This window comes from Zea mays, chromosome 10 (genome assembly GCF_902167145.1).
Source record: "Zea mays cultivar B73 chromosome 10, Zm-B73-REFERENCE-NAM-5.0, whole genome shotgun sequence".
Classification (NCBI taxonomy): domain Eukaryota; kingdom Viridiplantae; phylum Streptophyta; class Magnoliopsida; order Poales; family Poaceae; genus Zea; species Zea mays.
This window is the reverse complement of record NC_050105.1, coordinates 31,743,476-31,768,948: the sequence shown is the minus strand read 5'-3', so window position 1 is coordinate 31,768,948 and position 25,473 is coordinate 31,743,476. Positions and strand designations below refer to the sequence as shown.

At 46.1% G+C, this 25,473-nt stretch overlaps 1 protein-coding gene across 2 annotated transcripts; it reads left to right on the top strand.

Annotated features, from left to right (window-relative positions):
- Nucleotides 1-4,063: 4,063 nt before the first annotated feature.
- On the top strand, nucleotides 4,064-8,845 carry LOC100283897 (uncharacterized). 2 transcript variants are annotated; one of them, NM_001370562.1, is made up of 5 exons: nucleotides 4,152-4,435; nucleotides 4,521-4,553; nucleotides 5,924-6,152; nucleotides 7,933-8,059; nucleotides 8,167-8,742. In NM_001370562.1, the coding sequence occupies exons 1-5, from the start codon at nucleotides 4,327-4,329 to the stop codon at nucleotides 8,437-8,439; spliced, it is 771 nt and encodes a 256-aa protein (NP_001357491.1). In that variant the 5' UTR covers nucleotides 4,152-4,326; the 3' UTR covers nucleotides 8,440-8,742. The 2 variants fall into 2 exon arrangements, with proteins under 2 accessions (XP_008661998.1, NP_001357491.1); XM_008663776.3 differs by lacking the exon at nucleotides 4,521-4,553 and having other exon boundaries at nucleotides 4,064-4,435; nucleotides 8,167-8,845.
- The last annotated feature ends 16,628 nt before the right edge of the window (nucleotides 8,846-25,473 follow it).

Below are 25,473 nucleotides of genomic sequence, written 5' to 3'. Positions count from 1 at the left end.
GCGTCCTCGTCGGAGGAGGACTCGGTGGAGTTCTCGTCAGGGTCCCACTCGCGGCACACGTGGGCATCGCCGTCCCTCTTCTTGTGGTACTTCTTCTTTTCTCTCCTCTTTCCCTTCTTGTCGTCGCCCCTGTCACTAGACATAGGACATTTTGCAATAAAATGACCGGGCTTACCACATTTGTAGCACACTTTCTTGGAGCGGGGTTTGTAGTCCTTCCCCCTCCGTTGCTTGAGGATTTGGCGAAAGCTTTTGATGATTAAAGCCATCTCCTCATTGTCGAGCTTGGAGGCGTCGATTGGTGTCTACTTGGTGTAGACTCCTCCTTCTTCTCCTCCGTCGCCTTAAATGCCACCGGTTGTGCTTCGGACGTGGAGGGATCATCAAGCTCGTTGATCTTCTTTGAGCCTTTAATCATGCATTCAAAGCTCACAAAATTCCCGATAACTTCCTCGGGGGTCATTAGTGGATATCTAGGATTACCACGAATTAATTGAACTTGAGTGGGGTTAAGGAAAATAAGAGCTCTTAAAATAACCTTAACCACCTCGTGGTCATCCCACTTTTTCCTCCCGAGGTTGCGCACTTGGTTCACCAAGGTCTTGAGCCGGTTGTACATATCTTGTGGCTCCTCTCCTTGGCGAAGACGGAAGCGACCGAGCTCCCCCTCGATCGTTTCCCGTTTGGTGATCTTGGTGAGTTCATCACCCTCGTGCGCGGTCTTGAGTAGGTCCCAAATCTCCTTTGCATTCTTCAACCCTTGTACTTTGTTGTATTCCTCCTTGCTTAGAGAGGCGAGGAGAATGGTTGTGGCTTGGGAGTTGAAGTGCTCGATTTGGGCCACTTTGTCCGTATCATAATCCTCATCCCCTACAGAAGGTACCTATGCTCCAAACTCAACAACATTCCATATACTTTTGTGGAGTGAGGTTAGATGAAATTTCATTAAATCACTCCACCTAGCATAATCTTCGCCATCAAAAGTAGGCGGTTTGCCTAATGGAACGGAAAGTAATGGAGTATGTCTAGATGTACGGGGATAGTGTAAGGGGATCTTACTAAACTTCTTGCGCTCTTGGCGCTTAGAAGTTACGGAGGGCGCATCGGAGCCGGAGGTCGATGTTGATGAAGTGTCGGTCTCGTAGTAGACCACTTTCCTCATCCTCTTGTGCTTGTCCCCACTCCGATGCGACTTGTGAGAGGAAGATCTCTCCTTTTTCTCTTTGTGGTGAGAAGAAGATTTCTTCTCCTTCCCTTTGTTGGAGGAGCTCTTCTTCATCTCCTTCCTCTTGGTGCGAGACTCTTCCGATGAAGTGCTCCCGTGGCTTGTAGTGGGCTTTTCGCCGGTCTCCATCTCCTTCTTGGCGTGATCTCCCGACATCACTTCGAGCGGTTAGGCTCTAATGAAGCACCGGGCTCTGATACCAATTGAAAGTCGCCTAGAGGGGGGGGGGGCGAATAGGGCGAAACTGAAATTCTCAAAATAATCACAACTACAAGCCGGGTTAGCGTTAGAAATATAATCGAGTCCGTGAGAGATGGCGCAAAACAAATCGCAAGCGAATAATGAAGTGAGACACGCAGATTTGTTTTACCGAGGTTCGGTTCTCTCAAACCTACTCCCCGTTGAGGAGGCCACAAAGGCCGGGTCTCTTTCAACCCTTCCCTCTCTCAAACGGTCCCTCGGACCGAGTGAGCTTCTCTTCTCAAATCACTTGGGAACCAAACTTCCCGCAAGGACCACCACACAATTGGTGTCTCTTGCCTCAATTACAAGTGAGTGTTTGATCACAAGAAAGAAAGCCAAAGAAAAGAAGCGATCCAAGCGCAAGAGCTCAAATGAACACTACAAATCACTCTCTCTAGTCACTAAGGCTTTGAATGGAGTTAGGAGAGGATTTGATCTCTTTTGGTGTGCTTTGCAATGAATGCTAGCTCTTGTAAAGTAGTTGGAAGCTGGAAAACTTGGATGCAATGAATGGTGGGGTGGTTGGGGTATTTATAGCCCCAACCACCAAACTTGACCGTTGGTGGAGCTGTCTGTTCGATGGCGCACCGGACAGTCCGGTGCACACCGGACATGTCCGGTGCCCCAGCCACGTCACCAGTTCCGTTGGATTTCGACCGTTGGAGCTTCTGACTTGTGGGCCTGCCTGGATGTCCGGTGCACACCGGACAAGTACTGTTTACTGTCCGGTGTGCCAGTATGGGCACGCCTGACTTCTGCGCGCGCTGTGCGCGCATTTAATGCGTCGCAGGAAGCCGTTGGCGCGGAGATAGCCGTTGCCCCGGAGTTGCACCGGACAGTCCGGTGCACACCGGACATGTCCGGTGAATTATAGCGGACTAGCCGTTGGAGATTCCCGAAGCTGGCGAGTTCCTGAGGCCGCTCTTCCTTGGCGCACCGGACACTGTCCGGTGTACACCGGACAGTCCGGTGTACACCGGACAGTCCGGTGAATTATAGCGCGAGTGCCTCTGGAAATTCCCGAAGGTGGCGAGTTCGAGTTGGAGTCCTCTGGTGCACCGGACAGTCCGGTGTGCCAGACCAGAGGTGCCTTCGGTTGGCCCTTTGCTCTTTTGTTGAACCCAACTCTTTTCTTTTTATTGGCTAAGTGTGAACCTTTTGCACCTGTATAACTTATACACTAGAACAAACTAGTTAGTCCAAGGATTTGTGTTGGGCAATTCAACCACCAAAATTATTTAGGAACTAGGTGTAAGCCTAATTCCCTTTCAAGGCCCCCTGAGCCTAGGCGTCAGACGGTGCCGCTCACGTCGTGACCACCTAAGGTCTAGCCACGATCGTTGCCGAGGTCGCCCTGAGCCACGACGAGGACTTCTTCTATGTCGAGGTGGTGGTGTGAGACCTCTAGACCTCCTTCCCTGCGTCCGCCAAGCGGAGTAGGGCGCCCTTCCGGTCCACGATGTAGGAGAAGGATCCAAAGTGGAAAACCTATCCTATGGTGAAGCTGATGATGGTATTGAAGATGACTATGCCTACTAGGAGATCTCTGATTTTCATAGGGGTGCCTCTTCTGCCTTATGTCGGCAGAACCCGAGTTATTCACACACTCCGCACGATTGTTACAACCCCCTCTCTATCCCCAAAATTGACTCCGACTTATCTCGAAGTCAGCGAGTCTTTGGGAAGGAAGTCACGTCCTCTGCATGCGCGGGGTCGGTTCACGCGTCTTCGAGCCCACATACCACTTTTTTGCCTGCTTTTGGTCGCGTGTTTGACTAGTTTGTCAGCCTGCACGCCTTGCACATTAAGGCCTTTATAACAGCCCACAGACCGTAAACGGGTCGTGGCAACCCGGGCGATATTTATCCTTCACACTCCCCTTCCCTGTCCTTTCTAGAATCATAACATTAGCACACACTATATAACACTATAGTATTGAAATGAGAACATCAGAACAAACATCAAAATCAGAAATCGCAACGTATACTATTGGCCTGTTTGGAAGCATCCAATTTTTAAGAAACTGGTTCATAGAAACTAGAGTGGTTCCAAACATACCAGTTTATGGTCGTGTTGGCACAACTTATTTTTAGCTTCTTCATAGATTTAAGCAGAAGTTGTACCAAACATGGAGCTTCTACAGTAGTTAGCTTCACATATAAGCTGCTTTTTCAACAAACAACAACTATACCAAACAGGGTCTATGTCTTAGTTTATAGAAACTAGATTCGAGTTTCTTAAAAATCAAGAATCTACTCTCCCGATCTCCCCTAGCTAAAACCAACTCTTGTTTGTTTAATTACATCATGCCCTTATTGATTTCATAGAATTTACATATATTGTCACCACTTTTTTAAATAGAGGAAGGGTATGCTAATAATTGTGTATAAAAAAACTAGAAACTAGTTTCTTAGAAATTAAGTTCCAAACACATTCACCCAACTCTTTTGATTAACCAGTTTCTAGAAACTCGAAATAGAAACTGGTTTTTAAAAAACCAGTGTGGTTTCAAACATACCAATACAAAAAAATATTTATTGATGGTAAATAAATTTGAGCCGAGGAATAAAAACCCACATTCATGGACCGCGAGGTCAGTGCCGTGCCAAATAGGGCCGCAAACTATCGGACTCATTGGAAGGCCCGCGACTGCGGCTGCGCCTGCGCCCGACCAAACGTAGGAGACCCATCTCCTCTCTTTTCTTTCCAAGAAAAGTCTTCTCTTCTCTGTCTCAGCGCCGACGCTTCCCAACTCCTTCCAATCGATTCTTCGTCTCGTCCTCGTGTAATCCCCAGCTTGCCCTCCTCGCTCTTCCCTCCCAAAACCCTACGCCTCCCTGACCAAGCTCCGGGGACGAATGGACGGAGGAGCCGGCTTCCCTGGCACGCCGGTCCCGCGCTCGCCGGAGGACGTTTTCCGGGACTACCGCGCGCGCCAGGCCGGCCTAATCAGGGCGCTCACCACCGGTAATGCCCGCATCTCCTTCGCTTGCGTTACTTTCTCCCTCCGGCTCAGAGTTCTGTATTGACTAGTTTCCCGCTGTCGCTTCAGATGTTGAGAAGTTCTACGTGATGTGCGACCCAGGTGAGCCTGCTCCCTCGATCCGGCTGGGTTTCCTAGGGTTTTGATTTTGGGGGTGCGGGTTCAGATGCTACTAGACGGATTTGGACCGTGTTTGCTTTGCAGTTAGGGATAGCTCTCTACCTCTCTCCACAAAGCCGATCTGGGGGGCACTTAGTCCGCTGATTTTCCGGTGTTTTTTCACTTAATTTATTACGTACCTCCGCCCATTCATTGGTTCTGGTGCGCCCTGGGAGGCTATTTCGCGGCGGAATTTCTGCTCCGATCTTGCTGGTGACAACCGCTGAGCGCTGAGCTTTGCTTTCGGTTTCGCGACGTTCTAGTTACTCCTTGTGCTATTCATCTGGGGGTGGGAAAGCGGAAAGGTGGGTGGGTGAGGGAATCCTTATCTTCTGAGCTGGTCGACCGCACGGCCGGCCAGTCATCTCCAAAAGTCGTGCGGCTGTCGATTTACTGTTATGCTCCCGGACAACGACATCTGCTGCAACTGTACCGAGGGGCATTTTCGGAATATTTTGTCAGTGAGTCACTGATGTCAGGTAGTGGGAGTGTCAGGACTCAGGATAGCATTTCTTTTTCCTGGAAGTCAACATTGGTTTCGTTTCTGGATACCGAAATTACTCTGTTTTGGCAATGGAACTATGGAAGTATTGCAAACACTTCGTCACTGCACCTTATTTCCCACTTTGTCAATGCCCACTTAAGTTGATGGTGACAGGAGTTGGCAAAGAAATGCATGTACCCCGTCGCTTATTGGACCAGAAAGCTTTGTCTAGATACGTGGCTAGAATAGAATCTGATTTATTTTGGGATGGAGGGAGTATGTTGGTTATTAAGGTCACATTTATGATTTTGGTTCCCACAGATGCATGGGATCAAAATCTGTTCCACATTAAATTGCAACATTATTAAATGCTTAGCACAGGAAGTTCATACCAAGAGGTGTCACTGGAAATGCAAGATGAGTTGCTCAGTACTGATCAAAAGCTGTGGTCGGGAAAGGCAAACAATGTGCATGAGCAATATTCTTTTATTGATTGTTGATACCGAACTGATTTATTTATGTCTAGTGTTACAAGGGGCGTAGTGCCTCCTTTTCATGCTTTTGGTCAATAAGTCTTCCCTTTTGTGTTCCATTTCCTTTTTTTTCTGGAATGTTCAATCTATATTTTTTTAACAACACGTAGTAGATATGGAATGCTTAATTTCATATGGTCAATTTAGTTTTTCCTACTGGTCCTGTATTTTACTTTTACAGTCTCAGCATTATGTCTCTTGGTTCATTTTCAATTAAAGCAAGCCATTTTAGATTTAGAGCCTGAAACAACCGCAAATACCTTATTCGAAATATTATTTTCTTTTGTTTTGCGCAGAGAAGGATAATTTATGTTTATATGGACTTCCCAATGAGACATGGGAAGTAAACTTGCCTGCTGAGGAGGTTCCTCCTGAACTCCCAGAGCCAGCTCTCGGAATTAATTTTGCTCGTGATGGGATGAATGAAAAAGATTGGCTATCACTTGTTGCAGTGCATAGTGATTCTTGGCTAATGTCTGTTGCATTTTATTTTGGAGCAAGGTTTGGATTCGACAAGGAATCCAGGTATCCATTTGTTTTATTGTAAAGATGTTTCTGTTTGACTGTTATATAAAATGTTTCTTGCCAATGGACTTCCTTCAGGTATCTCATAGTTTCATGAGCATTCACTTTATGTGAAAGGTTTCTTAGCATAGCGTTTGTGGTTTCTGAGTAACACCTCCATGTTATGAACCTCAACACCAGGATGGGATTTCACACTCACAGCACTAGGATTTACTCAGTTTTCAGACACAATCATTATTAGAACTGGAAGGAATATGGAGAGAAGTAGCAAGCAGAGGACAGGTTTTAGAGGATGAAGACGAGTTCAATTCCTGCTTGCCTTTTCTGTTACACAAGCTATCCTATACTATTGACATTGCATGGGCTGAGACTCCTTGATAGCTGAGGCCCACACCATTTGAGATATTGTGACGGCCTAGCTCATGACACTCCAGTGCTTGGGTTTGACTCTCCATGGGAGTGAATTTCAGGTTGGTTAAAAAACCTTCCTTGTTGGTGCCAGCCTAGGTTATGGTGTGGTGCTATAGGGCCTGCATTGTCAGGGTTCTGGGGTTTATCAGTCGGTTGAAGACTATGTTTCTTCTTCCAACCAATACTGTGAGGGTTGTCTTTCCCTCCGATCGACTCTCTTTTTTATATTTTCAAACTGAAATGCAATCACTATGTTATTCTTATCAAAATCCAAAGTGAGTTTTTATTGAGAAATGAGTACAAAGCAATGGGTATATTGATAAAAGAGAACGAAGAAGATACAAAACAGTACTCCCTCCGTCCCAAATTAAAATTCCTTTTAGATAATTAATAGATTCATACAACACTTTGTATGTGTTTTATATATGTGTGTAGATTTATCATCATCCATTTGAATATAGATATAAAAAGTAAGAGCTAAAATGAATACTATTTTGGAACGGAGGGAGTATTTCATAACTCCCTCACAAACTGCTACTTTTTTTCCTATGAAATGACTGGGAAATATGCCCCATTGTCACATTTGGGTGGGAGATTACTAGTTGCACATCTTTTTCATTGAACAATTGCACATTCCATCTGCTAATGTTGTTGAGCAGTGGACATACAACTACAAAATCCTTGTTCAAGTTGATGCCAGATGGTGGCAGCTGTCAGCTATTTTGGGTGTAGTGTCGCTTTTGAGGTCTTACATTTTTTTTCTGTTGATGGGACTTAATATGAACATTTCATTTGTCTAGTTACTTTTGTGTTATCTCTATACTAGTGTTGTGCTATATTCTTCAGTTTCTGGATGCTACTGGGCCTATCTTGTTATTTTTTAAGTAAAGTATGTGTCAACTGGAGCATTGAATGCATGATTGAAGGTCGGATGTCTTGTAAGCAAACCAGTTTGCATATTCATGATTAGGAATAGCAGCATTGGCTGCCACGTTGTTGTCGATTAAATCAAATGGACGCAATAGTGGTTTAAATAATGTTGGTTATTTTCTCATGTTTCACCCTTGTTCTATAAAAAGTTTAGGACCAATTAGTGTAAGCCTTTAAGAATGACCTTAAAATGCTATACTGTTGTGTTTTGATGTGTTTGACAGTAGCTTTTTGTATTCCATTGTTACTTTAGCACTGTCTTACCTTTTGGATCATGTTTTATAAATGTTTGATACTTTAATGTGAAATCCTTTTTTCTCATGTCCCCTGAATTCCATATTATAGATTATTAGATTTTGATCAAAGCCACGTGGGACTAAATTTTCTTTGTATAACTAAAGCAGTCTGATGGAGTCACCTTCTGGTGGTTGCGTTGCAGGAAACGTCTCTTCACCATGATCAATAATCTTCCCAGCATATATGAGGTTGTCACAGGAACAGCCAAGAAAGAGTCCAAAGAAAAAACTCCTAAAAGCAGCAACAAGACTAACAAATCTGGCTCAAAGGTATATAGTTTTTTTTATCACATACCTATAGTTTCACAAGACAACCAGCCGCCTAACTCCATGATTCTCCTTTTATGGCTGACGCTGAATATTTGATGAATACGCAGCCTTCACGCCAGGTAGAACCCAACTCCAGGGTCCCAAAGATGCCACCTCCAAAGGACGAGGAGAGTGAAGGGGAGGAAGGTGAACCACAGGAAGACCATGAGAGTGCGCTGTGCGGCGCATGTGGCCTAGGTTATGACGACTTCTGGATCTGTTGCGACTTATGCGAGACATGGTTCCACGGCAAGTGTGTCAAGATCACCCCAAATAAAGCGGAGCACATCAAGCAGTATAAGTGCCCCTCGTGCACAGGAAGCAAGAGGGCCAAGGCTTGATTCTATCTATCTACGATATAGATATGAATTGCGGACAATGCTCCAAGAACCGAGGAGCCTTTGACGAGAGTTGTAAGATGAATCTTCCGGGTAGGGCAGCTAATAGATTTGAATACTTCGTGTGGATACTGTCGGCATTGGTGCTTGAGATGCCTCAAAATATAGTGTCAGTACTGATCAACTGTTAACTGTTGTAGTTTGTGGGGCCCTCAGGCATCTATGTTCTGTAGTCTACTGTGTGGTGGTTTAGATACCGTCTATGCCATTTGTGATGAAGCAGTCGTTTTAAAGTTAGATCCCAGTAATTTCCCTACTATACATTTGTCTTCGTGTAATCGTGTTTAGGCAGAATCTAGCAGTGAAGGTCAGGTCCCGATTGTTTATGCATTCGAAGATGTCGGTTAAATATGTGGAGTCGTAGTGGTTCTGCTTGTTTGTGTGCTCTCCTAACTTGTTGATGACACTTACATTTTCTTCATTTGGTTTCTAGAAGTCCATAGGGTTTCAACGATAAAATTGACTAGGTACTGTTATAAATTCATGATCATTTGTCGTAAGATAAGATAGTACAACTGTTATTTTAATAATTTCTTAAATTAAGAGTCAGAAAGATGTTCTTTGTGCCCTTATTGACCCTCTTTCTCGATCTTCTCACCCCGCCGTCGCTCCACCTATTTCACGATGTTGCTTCAAGCATGCAGATATGGCCTATATCATTGCCCGATTTTTTTTTTGCTCGACGCTTTTTTGGACTCTTTGTTCGACGCTATAGGCTATGGCGCCGAGCTCTGACGTGGCGACGGGAGTCAGGGTTGACGTGGAGGCTGACGTGTCCCTAGCTCGGCGCCATAGATCTTGGCAACGAGCTAGGGGTTTAGACCCGCGCCGTGCTCCTCCTGCTCATTCCCTTCTCACGCCGTCCCGCAGCTTTTCGGCGCCATCGCCATACGCCGAGCCGCCGACCCAGGCCGCGGCCCTCCTCCTAGCCGCACGCCGCGGCCTCCTCCGCCGCCGCCCCACGCCGCGGCCTCCTCCGCTGCTGCCCTCGCCGAGCCGCCCCACGCCGAGCCGCCTCCCCACGCCCCACGCCGAGCCACCTCCCCACGCCGCGCCCCACGTCGTCGCGCCAGCGCCCGACTCCGAGCAACAGTTCCACGCCGCGGCCTCCTCCGCCGTCGCGCCGTCCTCCAAGCCCCTCGTCCCCACCGCCTCGACGTCCTCCGGCCCGCTGCCCTTGCCGTTCTCCGTCGCCGTCAAGCCCCTCGTTCCCACGGCCGATCCTCCTCCCCACGGTAATGGTTTTACTTAGTTTTTAGTAATTAGTTAGCTAATTTACTTGGTTTAATGTATATATCGATAGCTATTCACTTGTTAGTATAAATAGTTAGCTAGGTATTTATTTGTTAGTATATATATTTAGTGATTATATAGTTAGTAAATTGGTAGCATATTGTTAGTGTATTGGATGTAGGAAAGTGAGTGATTATAAAGGGTTTAGCATATACTTGTAGCATAAAGTTTAGCACATTGATATCACATGGTTAGCATATTGTTTATTATGTAGCTATCGTGCAGTTTTCTGTGTTGACAACCATCGTGTTGTTGTTTCTTTGCAGGTTTTAGAAACATCACTTTATAGGGGAGGTGCTGCCGAATTTTTTTTGACAATAGTATTTTTTGTAGATAGGTGTTCTTCCGACTTAACCTTCTCCACCGTTAGCTGGACTCGTACGTGATCTCAGCTATACATTGTTTTCATACATTATTCATAGATTATGTAATTTCAGTTAATGTGGCCATTTAATATTTACTATATAGTAAGTAGTTATTATTTATTTATTACTTAGTAAGTATTGAGGCACTAGTATTTAGCCATTATTGAGTTAGTAATCCATGTTTGCAATAGATGGACACCCTAGTGACACTATACCATGGAGGAAGCGTGGAGACAGATGTTTATGGGAATGCTAGTTTGTATGGTATGAAGAACGTGACCATGATGTTTGATGAAAGACCCTCTTTTGCCCAGATTTTCGCTCGAGCTTGTGAGGAGATTAGTTGCAATTTAAACGACCCTAGAATATCAATTCAGGGTTTGTTGTCCCATATTACATCTGGGACAGTTGTCCGACGGTTGATCTCCATTGCCTCAGAAGATGATTGGGTGAGATATGTCAGAATTGTGAAGACGATTATTCCACCATGTTTGGATGTGGTTGTTTGAAAGTTATCTGTTAGTCATTGCGATGCTCCAGTCGGATTGTCTCCACAAATGCCAAATGCATCTCGTATTGAAGCTCCTTTGCTAGAGCTTTCGGAAGAAGTAGTTGTTGTTCCCTATGCTCAATCGGGCCTGAACGAGTATGAGATTTCTCGTCCTCTTCGCGGCGTTTGTGGGGCTTCTAATCCGGTGGTACCCCCCAGGAGATCCCATTGACCCAGGATCCAATTCAGGATCATCCTAGTAAGTGTCTTTAACACGTTGTTCATATCCATCGTTATTTTGTTTGATTAGACCTTTTAATGTAGTATTTCCTGCTTCGACGCGATGCAAGATCTCCACAACTAGATAATGGTGCTTATCTTGATGTGCCTGTATCATACAATATGGACAACATATGCAGGGCATCAAATAGTGTTGATGTTCAGATTGAGGATGAGGAGGCGCCATATGAGGCTGCACGGGCCTTAGATTCTGATGATGACCGTCCAGTTCAAGAAATGACTGAGCAAGAAATTGAACTCATAAGACGTTTGTGTCCCGAGCGTGACCCTGTAGTACATGAATTTAGCAGTCTAAGTCATTCCACCGGTGCATATGCAGAAGGACGTGATGATGAACTGCTAGAGGCTCCGGATAATGCCGACAACATTGAGATTAAGGTAGGCTTACTTTTCAAGGACCTGCCTACACTGAGACGATGGCTATAGGAATATTCTGTGAACCACAAGAGGCCGTTCAAGGTGAGACACTCGTATGCACAGCGTCGTTACACTGTTGTGTGCGAGGTGTCAGAATGTAATTGAAGGGTATGTGCCCGAAGGCAGAAGGAAACCAGAAAGTTTAAGATCACCAAAATTGTAGGTCCACACACTTGTGCCCAGACAGAGCTGAGCTCTAAGCATCGTTAGTTGACATCTACCCTAATTGCGAAAAGGCTATTGGGGATATTGAAGGGTCAGCCAAACTTGAAGGTGAAGTCAATTATGACCATGACTTCAGAGATGTTTGGTTACATGATCAACTATGGGAAAGCCTGGATGACAAAGCAGCGAGCATGGAAGATGATAAACGGGGATTGGGAGGAGGGTTACGAGAAGTTACCAACATTGTTCAATGCAATCAAAGCAAAAAACCCATGCATGCATTATGAGTACATCCCTAAACCTAATGAATGGAGGAACGACAGAGAGATCTTCTTTCGTGCTTTCTGGTGTTTCTCGCAGTGCGTATTGACCTTCAGGCATTGTCGTCCCGTGCTCTCTATTGATGGTACTTTTCTGCTTGGGAAGTATAAGGGCACATTGTTGGTTGCCATATCATGTGACACAGACAACGCATTGGTTCCTTTGGCATTTGCTTTGGTGGAGAGGGAGAACATAGATAGTTGGTCTTGGTTCTTGCGACTTGTTCGGATCCATGTCGTGGGCCCTGGTCGTGAGGTTGGTGTCATATCTGACAGACACCAAGGTATTCTTAATGCAGTGCAAGAGCAGATTCCTGGCTACGCACCCATGCACCACAGATGGTGCACTCGACATCTAGCAGAAAATCTTCTTCGAAAGGATCGTAGCAAGGCTAACTTCCCCCTTTTTGAGGAGGTCTGTCGATAGTTGGAGGTTTCGTTTTTCAAGGATAAGTTGAAGGAACTAAAAGATGCAACAAATGCTGAAGGTAAGAACTGGATTGCTGGATTGCTGAGGGAACCGCAGAAATGGACAAGGGCCTATGACGAAGGTGGCCGGAGGTTCGAGTTCCAGACTAGCAACATGGCTGAGTCATTTAACAGTGTGCTCAAGGGTATACGCGGCATGCCAGTCAATTCTATAGTAACATTCACTTTTTATAGGCTCGTGGCTTGGTTTAATGATAGACACGCACATGCCAAGGCAATGCAGACGCGAGGGCATAGATGGGCACCTAAACCAACAACACACCTTAATAATGCAAAGGAACGTGCCCATAAACATGAGGTACAATGCTTTGATGAGGAGTTGGGTAAATACGAGGTAACAACAATGGGTGGCATAACTTCCGACGGTGAGGTGCGGCCTTCGAGGACACATGTCGTGTTACTTGATGCATTCTTGTGCGGTTGTGGTAAACCTAGACAGTACCATTTTCCATGTTCTCATTATGTTGCGGCCGCACGTCATCGTAACTTTGCATTTGAGAGCAGAATACCTTCGGAGTTCAGTGTAGAGAGCTTAGTACGTACCTGGAGCCCTCATTTTGAGCCATTTCTTGATGAGTCATAGTGGCCAACGTACACCGGTCTGGTATACGTTGCTGATCCAGCGCATCGATGGGACAAACGTGGTAGTAGGAAAAGGAGCCGGTGCAACATGGTTATGGATCAGGTTTCCGGTCGCAGTAGGAGAGGTCGAGCGTCCCCCTTTCTCGTGGACCTAGAGCAGAATGAATGCGGAAAATGCATGAGACTTGGCCACAACTCACGTACATGCATTTGGACACTTAGTCAGGTGTGATACATTGTTTATTTAACACGTAGAGTACACAACTTTTATTGTACTATGTCAATGTTTTGTTACATTTTAATATTTTTACTAACCTTACTATCTTAATTTGCAGGATGGCGCAGTTCCACTTGCTGGACCCTCACTACGATGAGCACCACAGGGGCCGTCTCACCGCAAAGGGAGAGGTAATATTTTGCACATATATTAAAATTTCGAATTAGTATATGCGACGTATATTTGACTAATGAAATTACTTTGATTGTTAGGTGTTGCCCGTTCTGCGGGTCCGGACCCACGACCGGTTTCTGGAGGAGATGCGGTACGATGACAGGTACACTCCTCTCCTAGAGAGGGCTGGCTTGGATGTCGTATCGTTCCAGGTTCGCCGTGGACTACCCACTTTCAACCTAGCGGCGTTGACGACTCTGGTCGACAGGTAAAGACTTCTATATTTGTTTAACTTTTACAGTAATCACATCTACTTTGCATACTAATGATTTTGTATTCGTTTGTCTTCCAATAGGTGGCGACCAGAGACTCACACTTTCCACCTTCCCTGCGGTGAGATGACCGTGACGCTAGAAGATTGTTAAAAGATTCTTGGTCTCAGCATTATGGGTCGTCTAGTGACCGGTCAGGCAGCACCAGGTGGTTGGAGGCAGAGGGTGGAGGCCTTCCTTGGGAGACTGCTTCCTGATGACCTACGAGGTAGCCACACCACCGGAGTCCCACTCACCTGGCTTAGGCAGGCTTTTGGGGAGTGTCCACCTGGTGCAGACGAGCAGATGGTTGGCTACCAATGTCGAGCTTGTATTCTCCACCTATTTGGTTCAGTTCTTTTTCCAGACGCGACAGGCGACAGCGCGTCATGGATGTTTCTGCCCTGCCTGACTGACTGGGATACGACAGGAGGTTATAGCTGGGCTTTTGCAGTGTTGGCCTTCCTCTACAGGCAACTTTGCGAGGCTTGTCGTCGTTCGTCAAGGACCGCTAGCTTAGGTGGGTGTGTGTACCTACTACAGCTGTGGATGTGGGCACACATACCCGTCGGTCGACCTAGAGAGTTTGCTCCTCGTGAGTGGTTCGTGGTAGCCAGACATCGGCTTACGCCCATGGCTGCCTACCGCTGGGACCAGGTCGAGGAGCCATTCGCACAACACCAGCGTGCGTACGTGGAGTACTCAAACGAGTTGGATGCACTTACTCCTTTGATGGTGAGTTGTGTACTTTTATCTTTTTTCTTAAGAAGTTGGTAAAATTACTATAAACTTATATGTGAATTCTAATACTTTCCAGGTGACCTGGCAACCATATCTTGAGCCATATTTCGCCAGCATACAGTTGAGCAGCGTGTGCTCAATAGACGAGAACATCTACCTAATGAGGTGTCCCCTCATTTGTTTTTATGTTGTTGAGTACCACTTGCCCCACAGAGTTGCTCGACAGTTCGGATTGCGATAGGAGTTTCCGGTGGAGCCCTTCTCGACTTCAATAGAACTTCACAAGTGAGTGACTTTGTCCACTTGTTATTCTAACTATTATTTCAAATATGCAATGAGTTACTAATATATGTGTCTAAGTTTTGCAGGTTCGACAGACAGAGGCAAAAGAAGGTCACAGACTTTGAGACCCACCACCGTGATTATATTGATGAATAGGATCAGCAGGGGGATATAAATTATGTCAACGACCAGCCGCACACAAACTACCACTTCCGAAGGTATTTGATTTGGTATGCTGGTGTGACTAGGTGCAAGCTTAAGGGATAGTGGATAGCTGCAGACTATGCAGAACAAGGATCGTCAGACAACGAAGACACTTCGTTCGACATAGCTTCTCGGCTAGGGTCCCGAATTGAGGCTGCTCCAATCCTTAACAGAGTGGTACCAAGTTCTTTACTAAAATTAGTTCTGTTAATTCAATGCATTATGTCTTGTTCTGTGCATTCTAATGTTCTAACTTGTGAATAGGGAAACTCTATGCTCGTATCTGTTGTTGAACTTGAGCGTATCTCACAGAGAACTTCAGACAATACAACGCTTTCGTTACTATCAGTGAGTATGAATGTTTAGAAGCAAAATTGTTTATTTGTATGTTCTAACATATGTGTGTAACTCATCTTTCAATTACAGAGGGTATCACGTCGTCTTTGTCGTGCAGCGGCTCGTTGTGGATGCCGGTCTCTAGCGAGCGTTTACGTGCAACTGCCTGTGCCTCCTATGCAGCCGGACGTTCAGCGTCCCATTTCTGCAGTTGGACCATCTACAGCTGGACTGAGCTCCTCGCGATCGACGCGGGATACATTTCAAGACGTGCACCACGACGACGACGACGATGCTGGCGCCGCAGGTCAGGAGGAGATTGGACCATCATAGCTGCAAGATGCTCCCACAACTCAGCCATCACAGCTGACACGACGTAGAAGGCGTCCACGTGACCCTTACACTCCAGGCACCGACGCTCTTGGGGCCAAGGGCAAGGGTAAGACTAGGAGGAAATGAATACTATGTGATGTGGTCTAATGCTGAAAACATTGTGATATGGACTCATGCTAAAAACTTTGTAATGTGAACGATGTATTTTGGACTATGTTATGTGGACATTGTATTAAGCACTATGTCATGTGGATTTTGTTATATTCTGTGTTATTTTTGAAGTATTGTATGTTGAAATGTGGTGATGTCTTATAATATGTGATTATTTTAACCGTGGCTGTTAATAAAACAAGGGGAACTCTTGTGAATTTTTTTTGTGAATTGCAAAAAACATGAAAAATGCAATAAAAACAATACGATTTTGAAACATTAGAGTTCTAAAATATTTTGGATATGAAAGTACTACATAACAGGCTACAAGTTTGTTCAATCAGAATCACAATCTATAAGTAACTCATCTTCGGAGTCATCCGTCGCGCAATCCTCAACGACAACCTCGTTCCACTTGCTGCATTGTCCTGCATCACACTTGTTAGCAGTTCTCTTGTAATAATTGGCTTCTGCTTCATCTGCAGCTTGGGAGAATAGCTCATCTTAGCCTCAGCCTCATCAGACTTCTGCTTGTAATAAGCCGCCTCTACCTCTTCGGCGGCCTGAGACATAAACTCGTCCTCCTCCTCTTGAGCACGTAATCCTGCCTCAGCTAGTGCGATGAGCTCACTCAACCTTGATGTGTCATCCTCCTCTTCCCCATGTAATCCTGCCTCTGCGAGAGCGATAAGCTCACTCAATCAAGATGTGTCGTCCTCCTCCTCCATCAGCTCCACCGTCGCCATTTTTTCCTGAACATATCTTGCATGTGCCTCATCTGCCATATAGTTTACGTCACATCCAATCTCTGCAAATATAATGAGAAAAATAAGTTAGCAAAGTCAGGATAAATAAATTGTACTAACAAAATTATAGTATCATTTTTCTCACTCACTTCCCTTGAGGCGATCAGCAAGATTATCCAACATCTGTTTCTCGACTCTAGCCGCCTCCCATTCCCTTGCATCTTGTGCTCTCTTCTCATTTGCCGCCTTCAACCTCCTCTGCTCTGTACACATCGGGCTGTCAAAATGGGCAGATTTCGCGTACCTACGCATGTCGCGTATGCGATCGTTAATGTACGAATTGACGAGCTGAGATCCACAATGCATCTTCTGTCCCATTAGTCTCTTGGACTTTATTGTGCGCATCACCTCTCCTTTGTCGTCGTAACTCTCACCAACTGCATTTCCTCGTCTCCTACAAAAAAATAGTAAGTACGTGTCTAACATTACAACTGGTGCAAAACAATAAATAAATACCAACATCATCGTAATCTACCATATGTCCACAAAAATATCCAACACCAAGCTCGGAAGGAACTAATCAATACTTAGCTTCAATACCACATTTGTAGAGTACTGGATCAAACTTCATCTCTTACGCCCACTCATTTTTTCTTTTCCTTTACCTTTGCTCTGGCCAATCGGACAAAGGACCATACAACCACTCTCTGAAATGACACTTACGCCACCCGTATGGCTGCAGGAGAATAAATTAGTAATTTATTGTAAAAAATAACAAGTTTATACATTTAGCGCATCGATGGGCTCACATAATCAATGTTCGGACACACGAAGTGCTTCACAGTGTCTTCGTCGATGACAACACGATCTCCACAATCGCATCGAGGCGGCGAGTCCATTCTTCTTTCTGTTGCTACCTCCTTCTCCACATCCGTCATTGGTGGAGGATTTGGGGGAGGAGGTACCCAACGCTTAAAACGCTCATGACTAGTCCTTCTACACAACCAATTAGCGAAAAGAAGATATCGAGGGTCAAATTTATCTGGACCGTCGATCCACTGGAAAAAGAATCACCTCAGGTGCTCCTAAAACAATGGAACAAAGCATTATTACACATCTAGTAAACAAAAAATTCGGACAATATTAAGTCACAAGTCATAAGCTACGTACGTTAAAACCGCCACAAAGGTAGAAGCAGCGAGCAGCCGTGTCTGGATGTTTGGATTGACATACCCAAGCCAGTCTGCCATAGTCACAGTTAGGCATAGGAAGTTCAGGAGGAACAGGAGCATCCTTACTAGATACGTCCGGATATAACTCCCGAGGACAACCTCTCTTCTGCCACAATGCTTGCCTGTACATGTCTTTCATCTAAGAAACGATTATAATTAACACTTGTACCTAATAGACTTTATAATCAGTTTACACAAACTATCAAATGAAATGTACTCATCATATTAACGATACTATATATTTTATGAGCAATATTGGAAACTAATAATCGAAAAATTACAACCCAATATACAAAACAAATCAGTGAGACACCATACCTTGGTCTACGAAGTGTTGCAACTCGAAACTTTGAATACAACAACTTTTGACGAAGTTTTGAATTGAGGGGAGATGAGGTCATCTCGGCCAGCAGCGCGGCCATTTTATAGGCCTTCGTAGCTCGGCGCCAAGATCTGTGGCGCCGAGCTAAGAGGCGGGATCGGTGCCGCGTTGACGCCACGTCAGCTCTAGCCACAGGAGCCGTTAGTGCCACGTCACAGCTCGGCGCCATAGGCTATGGCGCCGAGTATCGGGTCCAAAAATGCATATAAGTTTTCCGGGTGTCTAATTGTACATTTTTGTCACAAAAAGGGCTAAAAAACAAAAAATTCGGTATCATTGCTGCTCTAGCGTGCTCGAGCTACGAACGCCAGCCGTTATCATCATCCTCTATGGGTGCACGACACTGGTACAGTCTAGTGTGATGTTCAGGTTACAACGTAAATGTAGTTAGACAGCGGCAGGACGCGATATCCGATAGGCAGGGTCCGATTTTTTTAATCTCAGCCTTTATTTTTTTTTAAAAAAATATGCTTAACTTTCTTGTATACTTAAATCTGTATAAATGCCAACACCATAAAAGGGGTCCGCCTGGGTGACTTGGGTGACTCGAGCAGTGAAACCCTAGGCACCGTCTTCTACTCTGCCTCCCCTCTCTTTGTGTCTGTTGCTGCCAGAGCTAGCTGTCAGGGAGCTTGTGTGGCTCACGGTGATAGTGGCGGCGGGGCATTTCTGTCGGCCCCAGTGTCTCCCTCTCTCCTTCCTCATCGGCGAGGAGGGGTCCAAGCGACGGTCGTGGCCCACGGTGCACTCGTGCACACGTGGTTGGCCTGCTGCTACTATTGGGGGGGGGGGGGGCGGGGTTGAAGGTTGTGGGGGTGGGGGCTGCCCCTGAGGGTGATTGTCACACCCGGTTTTAGAGTTTAAGAAGGCAAACCGAATGCGAACCATGTACGTGCCAGGATCAACAATTCACGTACACAGCAGTTACATAAACGTACATCATCATACAGTGCTCAAATAATAACATAAAAGAGAGTACTAGTTGATTACATCATGATGTTCGAGACATCCACATAGTCATTAGCAATTATCAAAGTGTAAAAACGAAACATAGATAAACATGGCCTTCACAGGCAGCCGACTGGGGGTTTGGTGTGTAAAGCGAGGGTGAGTACACATTAACATACTCAATAATTGTCCCGTTTGGCTATAGTGGACTAGCTTTATGTAGGGTTAAAGTCAAGCAGTTGCTTTTAGTTGGTCAGGTTATTATTACAGTAGAGAGCCACGTTTTAGCATTAACCCAAGTTGTTAACCCAAAAGTACCTTTTTCAAATGGAAAGAATACCAGAAACCATAACCATAATCATAATCACAACAGAAACCAACATTATCCTCATCATCACCTGTGAACAAAGCATCTCTGATCAATGTGTCGCTAATCAATGGAGCTCCCAAGGCCGCTCATAAACGCGAGCACGACAGATATATCAGTTTCATAACACTCTGCAGAGGTTGCGCACTTTACCCATAAGCCGTGATTCCCTTTTACCTCGGGCCGATCAAACCCTTAAACACTACCAAGGTGAATAGGCACGATTTCACTATGTAGCCTTTACAAAGATTCCCTGAGGCTGTAGCCGCCCGTTAGGTTTCCTAAATGTATCGCACTCCTCCCCAAGGGGCAAACCACCCTTGGAAAAGCGAGCCGCATACACCGAGCCCCATTGACGGCACGACAGCGAAGCGAACTGCACCCCAGTTCCTCTAATTATTCAGCTAAGGGCATCCAATACCACCCTCAAGGTTGCACTATTTTCCTGGGTGGTCATCCAACGAACCAGACCTTACAGAGAGGCACTCGAGAAACTGCTCGAGTCCCCTTAAATGTCACAATATCATCATCATAATCAAGAGAGAAAACATCGTATCATAAATAATCTCATCATGTTCATTGATTAGTGTGAAGCACTAGCATAAAGCTAAACCAAAATAACCCAACCCACATAGGTAAACTAGGGCATGATAAACAAAGCTAGTCAATCATTAGGTATAAATGGTGTAAATGCGAAGAGTGAATTATAAAATAACTAGGATATAGATAGGTCAAGAGACACTTGCCTTCACCAATCAGCTGCTGCTCAGGGTCTTCACCTGCAACTCCTTCGGACTCCGCCAACTGACCGTTATCTATACAAGTTCAAACATATATTCCACGATTTTAATACAAAAAGAACAATACACCACACAGTAGAATATAACAAATAAGGAGACGTTTGGCGCAGGACTCGCACCTACGACTAAGCAAGAAAGAGAAAACAACGGTTGAGGCTACGGTCGAAAGGCGATTATGTTAAGCAGTTATGGATTAAAATACTTGTTTAAACATAACCATATTAATTTGACAATCACGCTATGCATAAAATAAAGTTACGCTACGCGTTTAATTATTATAAACAATTCAAGGTAAATTTAAAAGGGTTGTCGCGCGGCGAAACGCACGACAGCACACGTGAACTAAACCGAAAATTGGGACAAGTTGCCGCACGACGGGGCGCGCGACAGCACACATGAACTAAGCTGAAAATAAAAGGAGTCATCGCGCGGCGAAAAGCGCGACGCAACACATAGACTAAACTGAAATTAAACGAATCGTCGCGCGACGAAGCGCACAACGAAACACTTGAATTAAATATGAAATTAATGTAAATCGTCGCATGACGAAGCGCACGACGACATACGCCACTTGAACTGAATTAAAAGAAAACGTTGCGCGACTAAATAAGCGACACAACACATTAAATAATCTGAAATTAAAATTAATCGTCGCGCGACGAATCGCACGGCGCAACACTCTAATAAATCTGAATTTAAAATAAATCATCGCGCGACGAAGCACGCGACGCAGCACATAAATTAAACTAAATTTAAAACTAGTCAAACGAAATTTAAATGTCGCGCACGCTAGGGCTGTGCGCGTGGGAACGGGACTGCGCGCGTACGTGAACGCGTTGCGCGCGCCGGGGGCCAGATCTGGGCCGCGCCAGGGGGCACGCGGGTGTAACGCCCTGAATTTGGGGGTAGAATTTTTTCTTCTTTTCTCTCACCAAATTCGGGCGTTACTCTTTTCTTTTCTCGTTCCCTCGCTAAACTTTGACCTTTTCCAAAGTTTTAGCGGGGTTCGGCTTGGAATTCCCGTGTTAAGAAAAACCCTAAATTACCTTATGTTGTTTGATGCACCATGCCGAACTATGCATTCTTTGATTGCTTAGGAATGTAAGTGCATTCATCTAAGAAGATCAGATTTCGAAAAAAAGAAAAACCTTTTCTTTCTTTTTCTTTTTCTTTTTTCTTTCTCTCCCTCTTCCTTTTCTCTCCCCCGCGTCGTGGGCCGGGCCCTGGCCGGCCCAGCCGCCCCCTGCGCGCCCCTTTGGGCCCAGTTGGCCCATGCCGCCCCCCTCCCTTTATTTTTCCCAAAACCCCTCTCCCTCCCTCTCATTCTCTCTCTTCCCCACCCCAGCCGCCACCCCCCTGCCCTAGCCGCCGCCCCCTGCAGCTCGGCCGCCCCTGCAGCTCGGCCGCCCCGCCGCTCGGCCACCCGTCCCCGTCCCCGGTGAGGTCCCCCTCCCCCTCTCCTCCCTTCCCTCTCCCCCTCCTCTCCTCCCTCCCCCTCCCCGGCCCAACCGCTGCCCAGCTCGGCCGCCCTTGGCCGGCTCGGCCGCTGCCGCCCATGCGCGCCCGCTGCCCAGCTCGGCCGCCCTTGGCCGGCTCGGCCGCCGCCGCCCCTGCGCGCCCTGCCCCGCCCCCTGGCCGGTTCGGCCGCCCGCCCGCCTAGCTCGACCGCCCGCCCACCCAGCTCGGCCGCCCCCCCCCCCCCCCGCCGGTTCGGCCGCCCAGCCCGGCCGCCCCCTGCGCGCCCCAGCTCGGCCGCCCCCCCTGCCCCGCGCCCGCGCCCTGCCCAGCCGCCCCTGCCCCAGGCCGGTTCAACCGCCCCCTGGCCGGTTCAACCGCCCCCCCCTCTTTTTTTATTTTCATTTTATTTTTATTACTGGTATGTGTTTTATTTTAGGCAGGTTAATCATTGTTCATGTTATTGAAACAGGAAATTTAATTTGGAATTCTGTTATGCTAGTTGATTCATATAATCAATTGTTTATCCAGTTCAATATTGATCAACTAAAAATGACTAGGTTCCCATTAGTGCATATAACTAAAATCTTTTGTTAGAACCAATTGTAACTAATCGTTAGTGCATAAGCTTTAACCCCTGCGAGACCTTTTCCCGTTTCTTTCTAACCATAATGAATGCGATATCGAATGTCATACTTGATGCATATTCACTTTATTTGTTCCCTTGTATGATGTACTGTTTGTTTCCCAATTTGAATGGATGAATGTATGTATGCTTGCAATCGCATAGAGAACGATCCGGTCGAAGAGCCCGAGGAACTCGCAGGAGAAGCCCCTGAGCAGCAGTCGGTTGGTGGAGGCAAGTGTCCTTTGACCTATCTCTGTCCTATTCATTATTTAATTCACCTCCCGCATTACACATTTATACCTAAGGATTGACTAGCTTTTGTTGTACATGTCCTTGTTTACCTATCTGGGTTGGATTATTATTATTATTAGTTAGCTTTATGCTATTGCTCAACTCTAATCAATGAACATGATGAGATTATCTATGATACGCTGTTTTCCCTTCTCTTATTATGATGTTGTACTTGTGGCTTTAAGGGGGCTCGAGCGGTTTCTCGAGTGCCTCTCCGTAAGGACCTGTTCTATGGATGACCGCCCGGGAAAACAGTGCAACCATGAGGGTAGAATGGGGTGCCCTTAGCTGAATAATTAGAGGATCCGGGATGTAGTTCACTTAGCCGTCGTGCCGTCAATGGGGCTCGGTGTATGCGGCTCGCTCTGCCAAGGTTGATTTGTCCCTTGGGGAGGAGTGCGGTACATTTAGGAAACCTAACGGGTGGCTACAGCCCCGGGGAATATTTGTAAAGGCTACGTAGTGACGCCTTGCTAGGCCACCTAGGTAGTGGTCAATGGGGAGTAGCTCTCTCCGGGCAGAAAGGGAATCACGGCTTGTGGGTAAAGTGCACAACCTCTGCAGAGTGTTTGAAAACTGATATATCAGCCGTGCTCGCGGTTATGAGTGGCCAAGGGAGCTCCAGTGATTAGTGGTACTTGATCAGAGACATTGTGGTACAGGTGGCCATGAGAATCGATGGTTTTGGTTATGACTATGGTGCTGGTAAGTGGTATTCTTTCCGTTTGGAAAGGGTACATCGGGTTAATAACTTGGGTAATGCTAAAACTTGGCTTTCTACTAGTAAGTAATAATCTGACCAACTAAAAGCAACTGCTTGACTTATCCCCACATAAAGCTAGTCCACTACAGCCAAACAGGATACTTGCTGAGTATGTTGATGTGTACTCACCCTTGCTCTACACACCAAACCCCCCCATCCCCAGGTTGTCAGCATTGCAACCACTGCTCAGGCGAAGATGAAGCTTTGGAAGGAGACTTCCAGGAGTTCCAAGACTACGACGAGTTCTAGGAGTGGGTTAGCGGCAACCCCCAGTCGGCTGCCTGTGAAGGCCGCAGTTATCTACGTTTCTTTTCCGCACTTTGATTTATTGTAAGAACTATATGGACGTCTCAGCCGTATGATGTAATCAACTATTATTCCCTTTTAATACTATTTTGAGCACTGTGTGATGATGTCCATGTTATGTAACTGCTGTGTACGTGAATAACTGATCCTGGCACGTACATGGTTCGCATTCGGTTTACCTTCTAAAACTGGGTGTGACAGCGGGCAAGGGAGAGGGAAGGGAGGGAGAGAGGAGGGGGAAGGGAAGCTCACCTTGGGATCCGACGATCGGCGGCAACCGTCCACCGGATCACACCTAGGGCAAAGAAGGTGGAAGAGAGGTGGAAGAGAGGGAGAAGAAGTTGCTGCGCGGGAAAAGAAAATGAGATAGAGAGAGGGACGGGGGCGCATGGTGGGAGGTGGGGGCGCTAGGGGCCGGGCCGAAAACCCACTGCACGGACGACCACCAATCGAGATCAAATCGCGAATCAAAAACTAAAACGAGACGGACGCGCGATCAGACACAATATCAGACAAATAAATATGCTTTGGCATGATGCAACACCCATGTCAACTTAGGTTTTTGTTTACACGCGATACAGACACCAGTCACTATACTGCTTTGAAAATTGGAAGGAGCGAAATGGGAAGAGAAAAGAGAGTAACGCCTGAATTTGGTGAGTATCAGAGAAGAAAAATTATACCGCTCAAATTCAGGACATTACAAACCTATCCCCCTTAAAAGAATCTCGCCCTCGAGATTCAAGGTTGGCCAGCAAAGAGTCTGTGATACTTCTCCATCAGATCATCTTCACGCTCCCGTGTTGCTTTTTTCTCAGAGTGGTGACCCCATCTAACTTTGCACATTCTGATAGTGTTCCTCCGGGTGACCCTGTCTGCAGTCTCAAGAATCTGCGTTGGCTTCTCTATGTAGGTCAAGTCTTCTTGGACTTCTAGACCTTCCACTGACAACTGCTCTTCTGGCACACACAGACACTTCTTCAACTGAGACACATGAAAGAAATCATGCACTGTTGACAAATGTTATGGCAAACTGAGTTGATAGGCCACTTCTCCACGCTTCGCGAGAATCTGATACAGACCAACATATCGGGGTGCTAGCTTGCCCTTGACTCCGAATCTTCTGACTACTCTGATAGGCGATACCTTCAGGTAAACAAAATCTCCAACTTCGAAACTCAGCTCTCTCCTTCTCGTGTCTGCATAACTTCACTGCCTTGATTGCGCTATCTTTAGATTCTCCCGAACCATCTTGATGTTTTCTTTAGCTTCGAGCAAAATGTCTGGCCCGAACACTTGCTTTTCTCCAGGCTGATCCCATTGCAACGGAGTTCTACAACTCCTCCCATAAAGTGCCTGAAATGGTTACATCTTCAAGCTGGCCTGGTAACTATTGTTATAGGAGAATTCTGCATAAGGTAACCCCTTGTCCCATCCGGACTGATCTTGCAACGCATAGGCTCTCAACATATCTTCGAGGAATTGATTAGTTCTTTCAGTCTGACCGTCTGTCTGCGGCTGATAAGCTGAACTGAAGTTTAAATGTGTACCCAAAGCTTCATGCAACTGCTACCAGAAATCAGAGGTGAACTACGTTCCTCTGTCTGACACTATCTTCTTTGGCACACCATGAAGACAAACGATCCGGGACATGTACAGTTCTGCCAATATTGCACTGTTGTAGCTAGTCTTTATAGGTATGAAGTGGGCTGACTTGGTCAAGCGGTCCACCACTACCCAAATGGAATCGTAGCCGGCTCGAGTGCGAGGCAATCCGACTATGAAGTCCACCCCGATTTCATCCCATTTCCACTGAGGAATTCGCAATGGCTGCAACAACCCAGCTGGCTTCTGATGCTCTGCCTTGATCCTCTGACAACTATCACATAT

What these genes read in the sequence shown, in the direction of transcription:
- LOC100283897 (NM_001370562.1), top strand. Translation starts at nt 4,327, where the DNA reads ATGGACGGAGGAGCCGGCTTCCCTGGCACGCCGGTCCCGCGCTCGCCG. An exon ending in AATCAGGGCGCTCACCACCG is followed by an intron (nt 4,436 to 4,520) that starts GTAATGCCCGCA and finishes CTGTCGCTTCAG; the next exon opens with ATGTTGAGAAGTTCTACGTG. An exon ending in GGATTCGACAAGGAATCCAG is followed by an intron (nt 6,153 to 7,932) that starts GTATCCATTTGT and finishes GTTGCGTTGCAG; the next exon opens with GAAACGTCTCTTCACCATGA.